This window comes from Parasteatoda tepidariorum, chromosome X1 (genome assembly GCF_043381705.1).
Source record: "Parasteatoda tepidariorum isolate YZ-2023 chromosome X1, CAS_Ptep_4.0, whole genome shotgun sequence".
In the NCBI taxonomy this organism is placed as follows: Eukaryota; Metazoa; Arthropoda; class Arachnida; order Araneae; family Theridiidae; genus Parasteatoda; species Parasteatoda tepidariorum.
This window is the reverse complement of record NC_092214.1, coordinates 70,679,180-70,691,559: the sequence shown is the minus strand read 5'-3', so window position 1 is coordinate 70,691,559 and position 12,380 is coordinate 70,679,180. Positions and strand designations below refer to the sequence as shown.

The following is a 12,380-nucleotide window of genomic DNA, read 5'->3' as shown; positions in this document are numbered from 1 at the left end:
TTGCACAAAATGTAAAAATATCAATGACCCAAAACAACCTTGGATAAGTACAGTTTAATACATTTTTATTAAGCAAAAGAAATTAATTCCAGGTGATTAGAAACCAATAAATTTTTTTATTTACTTACATTTCAATATAGAGCCATTTTATACTGTATTTTACACAAACAGCACTCTTCATAAAATTCATTGAAATAATTTTCTTTAAACCAATATCATAATTCAAATGTTTAAATAATGTTGTTTGCTTCAAATTAACCCTATTACGTTAAGACATATTCAGTATTTGTAAAGGAAAAATTGTTGCATATTCTATAGAAGAAGAAAAAATGAGATAAATTTCTTTAACTTTTATTCTTTTTTTTTTCTTTCTTAATGGAAATTAGAATATATTAAGAATTCCAATCTAATATGGTTTCCTAGTGTAGATGAGTTAATTGGTTTTGTTTTAACATCTGGGCAATTCATGGTGTCGGAAAAAAATGAACATTAATTTCTTAGAAAAGCTATCTTATAAAACAAAAGTTTATAATCAAATTTTTACATTAAATATTTAGTATATCATAACCTAAAGAGAAACAGTTTATTTTATAAAAGCTGATTATTATAAGTTCAAACTAAATTGATTAAATTGTTGCTGTCTAATGTGAATCTCATCGTGAAAGCAAAAAATTATTACTAATTTACAAATTGTCTAAACCCTGAATTTGTAATTTAAATGTAAATTTGACTGAATTTTGAAGCTGACATTTGAATAAAAAAGTCTATGCAGTTGTTTGTAAAATATGATACATAATTTGAAATTTTTTACTTCAGTGTCAGACAAAAATTTCTCAATTTGGATAGAAATTTAAGTTAATGATAACCATTATAATGACTGAAAATTACTTTAATTTTAATCTTAATGCTATAAATATTATTTTTTAATTAAATAGCTTCTTTAAATCTAAATTGTCTTCTATTTCCTGTTGGAATGGTCAGATTAATATGTTTTATAACATTTTCTATCTTATAAAAGTTAGTTGAAAAATCATTCATTTTAACTATGCAATGTATATTAACAATAATGTAATATATTAACATCAGTGTAATGTATTAAATATATAAATAAAACTCATATTTAAGCAATATTTTCTTCAATTTAATCATTTTAAAAATCATGGAATAAAAAACTTTTTTTTTTTTGAATATGGGAAAAAATACATTTTAAAAAAAATGAATTGAAAAAAAATAATCATTGTATATTAAAAAGAAAAAAACAAAAATTTTTTACTGTATTATTAGCCCATAACAAATTTTTCCGGGCAGCGAAAAAAAGATAATAGCTTTATTATTATTATCATTAGACTGCATAAAATTAAATAATCTTTTTGTAGCAGACAATATTTATCGATATGCCTTTTACTTCTATTTAGTGGCATAGCTAGGAGTGAATAAGAAAGAGCATATGTTCGGTTGTAGCATAAAAGATGCACCAAATTTTTGGAAAAAAAATTAATATGAATTCAAGAATAAATTTTTATTTCTTTTTAAACACCCCCTCTCCAGTTTCATTAAATAACTCATAATTTTTATCCCATTTACCTAAAAATTGAATAGGATGTGAGTTATTGTTGTAGTTTGCTATGCAAGTAGGTTTAATATTTTTTCACAATTTTATTTTTCTCTTTACTCAAAAAATAAATAACTACATAATGTTCTGAAATTATTTTTTCTCTAAATACATATATTTTTCAAGTTCTAAGCAAATTGATTTATTTAAAATGTTCTAAATGAAATCAAATTGCTACTAAAAATATTAAAACTGAGATGCTTACCTCAAGTAAATAAATTAAATCAAATTAAAAATATATATTAAAACTTTATTGATCAATTTTAAGTTATAATATAAATAACTTAAAGTACAGCATAGTTTCAAATATTTTATTAGGTTACTGAGGTGAAATATATTATTGTAAATTAATCTTAAGAAATATTTATATTGTTTCTCTTCATATTTTACTTCATTTCATAAAGAAAAGATGCAATAAGAGATGAAAATAAATAAGAACAGATGTAATGAAAAGAAAAGCAGTGGTGTCTGACTGAGTGGTGTGTAAAAGTAATTAATTATTAATTTAAAATAAAAATATTTATTATCAAAATTGCTTTAAACAGAAAAAATAATTTTATTATATTAAATCCTAGTGCTACAATACAATTAATTATGTATTTTGGTGTTGCACGTAAAACATCAAAAGTGTATCTTGAGAATTTTTTTTGTAAATTAAAATGAGAAATGTTTCTACATATGTGAGCAAGACAACCTGTTTTGTTATAGTTTACTTTAATTATTATTTTTTCCTTTTTCTATTATTAATGTGAATTTTTTTTTCAAAAAAAAAAAACTGCACTTTGTTACATATTCCCTTACTACAGTTGAAAATTTCAAATGAGTTGCCCTTCATTTAACAGCCTATGACTTATCAAAAACTGATATTTTTAAGTTAAAAATCAGTATTTCTAAATCTTCAATTTTTACCTTGGAAATGATGCCAAGCTTACTTAATAATTAAGTTTAAAATTTTGGTCATCTGGTTGCCCAACTTGAAACCTGTCTCTGTACAATGCAGAACAAAAAAACAAAGTTTTGTTTTCCTTCTTTCTAACAAACAAATATAAATAATTTTTCTTCCATTCTAAGTTTATGTATCATTTAACATGTTTTCCATACATTTCTTGGTTTTTGTCAGCTTTTTAGGGTAAAAAGAAGAAACAATTTCAGAAATATCAAAATAAAAGTTATCATGAAATCCAGAAAACCAGCATCAATGCAAGAATTGTAAAAATTTTGCTATAAGCGATTGGTGGGCTTTGCTGAGAAAAATAATTCATTGGACAAAAGCTTTCAGAAAAAGAGTGCAAGATAAAAATACTAAAACATTTTGAATAATTTTGGTGAAAGAAAAAAATACCCCCAAAGTATCGGAACAAACTTGAACAATTAATGAATTCAGCCCACAGACTAAAAGATTTAAATAAAAAAAATGCTACTTTTATAAACAGAAGCAAATATCATAATCCTTTCTTTCACATTTTTGCCTTTCTTAAACTGCATAGACTCCAAATCTCCATAAGTCTCCAAAGAGGACAAAGATTTCTCCACTCATTTCCCCACATAAAAGAGCTTGAAATGGCATTCTAGTTTAGCAGGGTAATAATGAAGAGAATTTTAATGTAAGAAAAGTATTGGTTAGTTGATATTTCAACCTTTTTACGATAAATTTACGTCTAAATAGAAGTGGATATAACGGATGGTAAAATATTTTAAATTAAGGAAAAAATTCCAGCTTTTCTTTGAAATTCCCTGATTTTTCCAGACATAAAAAAATTCCCTGATAATTGCAGGTTTTCAAAGTTTTACAGATGGGTGGCCACACTGATAATTATTAGCATATAAGCATTAAAATAGCTAAAAGAACATAGTATAAATTTAGAAAGTTCAAAAATAGCATACCTGTTGTCTTAAGCCTTGTGGTAATGTTTGAATGAAGCTTGTTGGATCAACAGGGGCATCTGGATTGGAGTTTTGAGCAGCTAATCTTTGTTGTTCAGCTCTTTGTTGAGCTAATACCTTTAAAGATACAAATTTTAATCTTAAACTCTATTGTTTAAGCAAAACTGCATTCGAATCTTTTCTTTTTTTTTATGGGAATAGTGGGTGATTTAATTGGCTTTTTTAAACTCATGAAAAAATATACTCCTTTACAGAAATAAAATAACAAAATCTATCAATAAAATTATTATATACTTATTTTCTCAAAAATATATTTTTATTAAGTTGCTTTGAAAATATGCTCACATCATAAGCAGAAAAATGTTGCATTCCATAAAAATTTTGAATTCCTTACTTTTGTGTAGTTTAAAATATACAAAAAGATTACAACTGAGTTATACTCTTCACAAACTAGTAACTCGTTAATAAAAATATATTGAAATGTGTTTTCTGTGTATTGTGCCATTATCTAGTGGAAATCCCAGAAACTTGTAAATTATTTGAAAACAATATAAGAAAAAATTCGATATAAAAAAATTTCACTCAGAAAAAAATGTGCTTCGCATTATTATTGCATTATTTAGTGTCAAATCCTTTATTTGAAACTAATAAATAATACAATAAATGATTAAGAATAGTTATAGTAATGAGGGGAAGATATTTCTGAATAAAATAGCACTTTGCTTTCTACACATACTTTAATTACGGGTCGTCTTACATCCATATAAAATAATTTTCTTGGAGTTCTTAGTTAGTCCTAATTTTATTTGAGTGCACAATGAGTTTGCGTATGATTTTTTAACCTCAGAAATATTCAATTTCAACATTATGTAAATAAAATGCCAGTCAAACAAAAATAATGTTTCCCACCATATGATAAAATCATATGGTGTGAAAAAAATTTTTTTCATCATTAGAGTTAGTAAAAAAATAGTAAGCATTCCCACAGCAGCCCACCAATTATTTTACCAATATCGCCTGGAGTTTTTTCCCCTTTTTTCGCAACTCTTTTTTCCCTCCTTAATACAAAGAAACATAATTCAATTGTGAAATCTTTGAATCTTGAAATAATCTTTGATTTCAAAAACTTATCTATGTTCTTACTCACAACCACCAAGTTGGATGTAATAACTATGTTCCACAAAGAGTATGTTTTACAGATTGTTATCTATTGTTAAAAAAAGATATTTTATTAAAATTTGATTTTAATTTCAATAAAAAGTTCAGTAAATTTTTTTTTTAATAGAAACTAGAGGTACTTTGTGTTTATAGCTAGATACTTAGATATTTTTGTTATGTGCATAATTAATCTTTTTTGTGTAATTAATCATAATAAATTTTTTAATGTGATTGCAAACTTAATCTCCATAAAATGCAATATTTTTTATCTCTAAAAAAAATTTTTTTTTTTTGGCTAACACCGATTTTGGCAAATTCAAAAGATGCTCTACATGACGATAATCCTCTCCACACAACTCTGTTCCAGTAGTTACAGCCATACTCAAAAGTTTTACAGAAATCAGTTTTATTGTGGGAAGTGCTTGAACACAAAGGTTTTTTTTTCTTGCTCAGTCAACTTATTTTTTTTTTCAGAAGAAGCTAAGACACAAGCTGTCTGAATTGGACAGATTGACGGTTCAGTAAACTTTATATGAATTTTTTTTCAATCTTCAATTTATTTTTTTAACTTTGAACAAGAGTGTAAACTAAATCGTAAGTAGTGACTACATTTGGACTTTAATTACAGTTAACTATATTTTCAGTAAAAAAGTAGTAAGCTACAAAAAAAACTTTTCACATTCGTACAGCATATAATACTTATAAAGTTTACACCTTTGAATAACCTAGTCATAATTTTCATAAATAAGAATTTCAATTTCTTCTTGTTGAAAAGTAGTTTTACCGATATGTCAGAACTAATAAATACGTTAAGTAGCAATTTCTGAAATATAAAAAGTAGCAAACCTCTTCTTGAATATTTGGAGGAAGGGCAGCTAAAAATTCTGGATTAACTTCAGTAAATGAACTGCCATCACTATTACTTTCATTTGTGACAGTCTGGGAGCGCTGTCTCAAACGTTGTAATCTCAACTGCTCAGCAATAACTTCTTGTCTAATGTTATCAGGTAGTGCTGCTAAAAAGGATGGATCAACTCCTTCAGGGATCTCAATTCCAGCTGCAACATGCATTGAAAGAAAAATTAATTGAGGATGAATTAGTATAGAGAGAAAATAGTAATAAAAAAAGCTTTATATATAATCACATTTTTATAATATATGATAGCTATCTAAATCCAATTCTACACAAATAATTAATGATTTGAGTCATCTAAAGCTATAGAATTCATGTCTAGGCATTGGTAACTACATGAGACACATAAATTCTGCACTTTTAAAGTCGCAAAGTATTGATTTAGTACCAATTGATGATTGTGCTGAAGAATTATTCGCACAGTATAAAACTTGTTTTCAAAAGATACACCAGGAAACAGAGAACTTTTATTTTAAAGCAGAAATACCAACTTATATTACATCTGAAAAGGCTGTGTAAAAATATGTTACACAACTATGAAATTAAAAGATTAATTTAAAACAATTGTCCAATACTTGCATTTTAAAAAAAACAGGAATTTTACAAAGTATTTCTCTTATACTTATATGGAATTATTTACAGGTAAAATACTACAAATAAAAAAAAAAGAGTAAAAAAAGGGAAATATTAAATTATTATGCTTGAGAAAAAATATATAAGACTTATTTGTTCTCAGCAAATTAAGTAAAATATTTTTTCTTCAAATGCTGGTAGACAATAAAAGTATCAAATTACTAAATAGTAATTAAAAATACTAAGTAAATTTAAATCAAGTTTTTAAACTTCTACCTTTTAAGCTTTAGCCTTCAAACTTCATGCCCAAAAGAAAAATAAGTAAGTGACGGCTTTGCCTTTAATGTGTGTGTGTATATATATATATATATAAAGAGGAAAGTCCCATGTCCGGAATCGATGGGACTTTGGTAAGAGCAGAAAATTGATTTTTCCAGAAAATAGGTCATAAAAGTACAACATCCTAATTCAATAAAAAATAACAAATAGACGATAATAATATCGAATTCAATCAACACAAATAAATCTACATGGTGTGTGCTATTTTCAAAGATTTTGTTACAGATTTCCACATGGTTTTTAAAATCTCGATAAAAAATTCGAAATACGCATTTCAGCTGAATTCATTTGTCAATCTACCCGATTAACAACGATTCCACGGTGAATTTGCAGATCGTTTTTTTGGCAGTTATTAAAACGGATTTTTACTTAATTTATAAAATCTCAATGTTTTGATATATTATTTTGATCGACAAACTTCGAACTGCACATTACGCATTCAATTATTGACGATTCCCCCGCAATTTCATGCGGATTTACGATCACATTTTTGTCAGTTATTGTTACAGATTTTCACAGTTTTTTAATGTTACATTATCATACACGGGAAATTTTGAATCACTTTTTAATGACTCTATTTGTAAAATTTTTTATTGCCCATGTGATTTTGTCGATCATCGGTTTGCAATTTCTAATTAGTTTCCAAAATTTACATTTCATTTTAAATTGAATGTGATGATTTGCAAATTCTGAATCGAGCTTTTGAATAATCGATTAATGACTCACTTTAGTCGTGACAACTTTCTATCAAATCAGCAATTTTTTCAAAATTTGTCATTTTCGCACACTCTGAAATTAAGTGTGACTTTTAGTAGTAATAATCCTTTTATGCAAAACTTGTAAAAAAAATATAGGATTTTTAGGGGGGCTGTAGTGAAATGCTAAATTTCGCTTCTGGGATATTCAATTTTTTTCATATTTAAGAGGAAATCTAATTAAAATCAAACAAAAACTGGAAGTCAGGTACAATTCAAAAAGAGAAAATTAGAGTGAAAATGGAGATTGGAAAGGGGGAAAGTTGTTGATTTTGACTGTTAAAAAGTGTCCCCAGCTAAGAATTTGTTCAGAAAGAAGTATGTGCTAAGTAAAATTATTATTTGTGACAGAACCAACTGAATTACCCAAATTATTTCCAATAAAATGGTTCCTAATAAAATAATTTAAAAAAATTGAAACATTCATATATATCTATTAGGCCAGTGGCCGAGTGGTAGCGCTTTATGCTCTTTTGCCACAGGTCTCTGATTCAGTTCTCAGACCCTATAAGGTTGACTCAGCCATTCATCCTCAAGTGGGTTGATAAAATGAGTACCGAGCATACTTGGGGCTAAAGACTGGGGGTTTTGCATTTAGCTTACCATCCAACTGGAATATCTGCTACCACATCCCAGAGCACAAGGTCAAGAAAACTGGAATGGACACAGTAGGCCTTTGCCCTCAATGGGCAGCATACCCACCACTGAGTTTAGTATATATATATATACATATAAAAAACATAAACATGAATATTACTTGCCATTCAGTAAATTTTACCACTAATGTAATATTATTTCTCACAATAATCCTTAGATTTAAAAAGTCATCACATAATATGATTNTATATATATATATATATATATATATATATATATATATATATATATATATATATACATATATATATATATATATATATAAATATATATATTTCAAATATTAACATACAATTGGAAATTATGCTGTTTCAAAATCATTAAATACAAATTAAATACTCTTACCACCTAATAAACAGGAGGCTTCAGGAGTATCAGTAGATAATGCACCTTCTCTTTCACTAAGTAAAAAAAAAAGGCATGTCATAAGATGCTTAAAACCACAACAAAAAGTCAACATTATAAGTAAATACATAAGATGAGTAGTGACATTTTGGTAACACATGTAAATTTAGATGGCTAATTTCCTTATTTAATTTTTACATACCATACAAAGTTTTCTTGCCTAAAATACACAAATTTTTAAAATCTAGCATTAAATCGAGAAAAGCCAAACTGCTTTAATGCAAGTTCTAATTTTATGAAGTAGTTTAACACTTGAGCATTTTAGTAAAAACACACAACGGCAATGGAATGGCCATTATACTTTTTCAGAGCTTATCACTCGAAAAAGAATTAATGAATTCGAATACACAAAAAAGAATTTTTTTTTGTAAAAATTTTCATGCATTTTCTTTAAGTAAAAGATAAACTTCAATAACTTAACCAACTGATGTAAAGGAGTTTATATGGTTTGGTTTTGTAAGACAAACTTAATTTTAAATAGATTTATTGTAGAATTTAGTAAGCATTTCTACTTTTAGTTAAAAAAAAATTTTTAATTTGTTTTAGTTATAAACTTTTCTAGCTAAAAAATTATGTACCAAAATTCTGTTTTGAAATTAAAAATTAAATCCAATTTAAATTCATGTGTCTAAAAATTTTTTTTTGATGTATGTAAAATGCAAGAAGATATGCTATATGTCAGAATAATGTGATTATTTCCAATTAAAAAAATATTACAATATAAAAAAAGTTCACAAAACAAAAGAAAAAGGTTTTTATAATTAAAAAGACATTACTTTGACAACTTCTGTTCCAAGATCAGATATTCAGCTATTAAGGGCCAATTTTACTGACTCAAAGGACTGACAAAAAATCTAATTAATGTTTACCATTAATAAGGCAACAGAAGAAAATACAAAATGTACTTCATCTAAAAAACATTCCTGTTTTCCTGCAATGGATTGGGATTATTGAAATCCCAATATGGTAGTAGCTGCAATCTGGAAACCTTTTGCACACAATTATAAAAATACTTTATACAAATTTCACACAAAAAATACTTTAACATTTTTATATTTTACTTTTTTATTCAATAATGTTCATAATACTTGTGAATTTTAAGGTATTGTGCAAAATAAAAAAAAAAAAAGAACTAATAAGATAGGGTATATTTTGTGACACTTACGACTGAGGATGACAAAAGAAAGTATAGAAATAGGAATATAGTTAAACAAGAACTTTCCTCAGTGTTTAAATATGAAATGATAGTAGAAAAGGAAAGAAAGAAAAAAGTGGCACCTAGAATATCTTTTGATCCAATTAAGAAGCCCACCATTTAAATAACACCCATGTATGTTTAAACATTTAAAATTGCAAAATTTATCATCATCATGGTTGGCCAGAGAGTCCAATGTGAGCCAATGTCTTTCTCTGAAGATTTCTCCACGACGACTTCCGATTTATCTTTGAACTAAAATTCCTTTCATTAATTGCAAGAAAATTTAACTCAATGCTAAATGTAAATATTCTCACTGTAGTGTAAACATTAAGGTTCTAGGACAGATTTTGTCTGAGTCTTTCAGGCGGGCGTCGATTGCGTCACAGATCATTGCGGCTTGACGTGATGTAGGTGTAATTTTCAGGATCCTGGATGTTTTGCACTGGATCTTGCAATTAAAACTTATGCGAACCTTACATGTTATAATTTTGAGTTAAAGTTCATCTGAAATGGCGAAATCGTTAAAGCGAAAACATAATCAGCAGTATAAAGAAGCTTATTCTGAGACATGGCCTATTATGCAAAGTTAGAGAATCAAATCTGGATATACGGTCGCTGTTAGTAAAGTTAGAGAACTTAAGTGTAATTGAAGCTGAAGCATTATTTACGAGCTTTTTAATAGAGCACAATTGCTCTACTGCAGCATCAGACCATGCTGGGCCGTTGTTTCGAAAATTTTTCCCTGATTCGGAAATGGCGACAAAATATGCCTGTGCTAGAACCAAGACAAGTTCAATAATAAAACGTTTTTCGAATTCTACCATTGAAACAATCTGTCAGTTTCTGAAAACATCATTATTCATCCGGCAGATGGTAGTAAGATATTCTCCGTCATAGAGACATATTTAGATTAAACGGCGGCGAAAAAATTTAACGATGATATTGTCTTTGAAGAAACTTACTTGCTTAACCACTTTCTTGTTCCAGTGGGTTTAAAAAGCAAAATCCTTTTTATTGTATTGTCATCACTCATTCGAATCAGGTGGGCCACCGAATTCATTCTATTTATTTTTATGTATTTAATATCAGGTTGTTCATAAATCTTGTACAGTTCAAGGTTAAATCTCCTTCTCCAGTTATTGTTTTCATTCACACCACCAAATATACTCCGCAAAATCTTTCTCTCAAATATTGCGACACGATTTTCCTCCAGTTTTGTCATTGTCCAAGCTTCAGAAACGTAAGTCAAGACTAGTCGGACAAGAGTTTTGTAGATTAAGAACTTTGCTTTTCTAGAAAGAAACCTAGATTTAATAAATCTTCCCAGCACATAGACCCTACTTGCCAGATAAGAGTCAGTTTTTTATTTCAGAAGCCATTCTGTTGTCAATGGTAATAATTGAAAGTCTCGTCAATTTAATGAGTTTTGAAGGTATTTTAAAAGTATTCATTGCTTCAAAAAGATAATTTTTATTGATACTATCAAAAACAGCCTTGAAATCAATAAAAAGATGTGTTTCAATGCTAAATTCCATTGATTTCTCTAAAATCTGATGGAGACAAAATATCTGATCTTTAGTTGATTTTCCAGCATGGAATCCACATTAATATTTTTCTATTTGAGAGTCAATAAATGGTAACAGTCTGAGAAATAAAATTCTAGATTTGCTGCCCTGATCTCCTCAATAGTTGGAGCCTCAACTTCTATGTCATTTATGAATTTAGGTGCAATTATTTCAACATCCTTACAATTATCATTTAGAAGTTCTTTAAAATGTTCAAGCCATTGTTTTAAAATGTCTTGTTTATCTGTAATAAGTTCACTAAATTTGTTTTTGCATAGATTAGAGGTCTGTTTAAAGTCCAATCGACTGCGGCTAATTTTACGATAGAATGCCCTGCATTCATTAATGGATTTCAGATGTTCAACATCCTTAAACAATTCTTCATCAAAGATCCTTTTCTTTTGCCTAAAGAGTTTCTTCACCTCTTTTCTGCATCTATGGTACTCCTCTGCACTATTTCTTGTGTGTGCTTGTATCATATGTTTACATGCAACATTCTTTTTATCATTAGCAATGGCACAGTCAATACCATACCAATCTTTAACCTGTTTCTCAGTTACTTTACCAATCATGGTATTCGCAGCGTTACAGATACTGTCTGTTATACATTTCCATTTATTTTCCACAGTACCATCACAACTCTTTAAACTCAATTGTTCCTTTACTTTTTCACAATATTAAAGTCTTATCCTTTCATTTTTAAGTTAATCAGTCATTCTCTCTAAGTTTCTCCCTTGAACTGTTTGATTAGTATAAGTGCCACATGGAGCACGCCAGGTAGCTTTATGAATATTTTTATGTGGAAAGGACGTGCTTCCTATAATCATATTATGTGAAGCAGCAAAATCAATTTGTGTCCATTATCATTGGTTGTATCATGTAAGCTAAATCTGCCAGTCACCAATTTAAATTCCCTTTCTCTACCTACTTTAGCATTTAGATCTCTCAAAATAATTTTTGTATCATATTTTGGAAAACTGTAGTCAATTTTGTCTAAATTTTCATAATTTCCTTATCTTCCTCTGTTTTATCTTCAGTTGGTGCATAAGAACAGATAATACTGAAATCAAAGAACTTTCCTTTGATTTTGAGCTTACACAGTCTCGGAGAGATTGCCTCAAAATCCAAAATCAGGTGTAGACAGGGTGCGTAGCCAAATCTTTGAATCAAAAATAAGCCCTTTTTAAAAACTTTTCAAGCACTTTACAAAAATTTTTAAGCACTCAAAAAATTCATATTCAAGCAATGATATTATTGAAAAACAAAAACTTTTTATAAACAGTTTTAGCGTTTAAAAAAAAAAAAAAAAAAAAAAAAAAAA

General features: G+C 27.7%; 1 protein-coding gene across 1 annotated transcript in view; it reads right to left on the bottom strand.

Moving 5' to 3' along the window:
- Positions 1-12,380, bottom strand: part of LOC107455455 (HECT, UBA and WWE domain containing E3 ubiquitin protein ligase 1) — a gene marked incomplete in the record, with an annotated part of 276,027 nt that overhangs the window by 54,674 nt on the left and 208,973 nt on the right. The window contains 3 exon segments of the mRNA XM_071187934.1: positions 3,497-3,613; positions 5,501-5,712; positions 8,237-8,292. Coding sequence (XP_071044035.1) covers positions 3,497-3,613; positions 5,501-5,712; positions 8,237-8,292 — 385 coding nt within the window.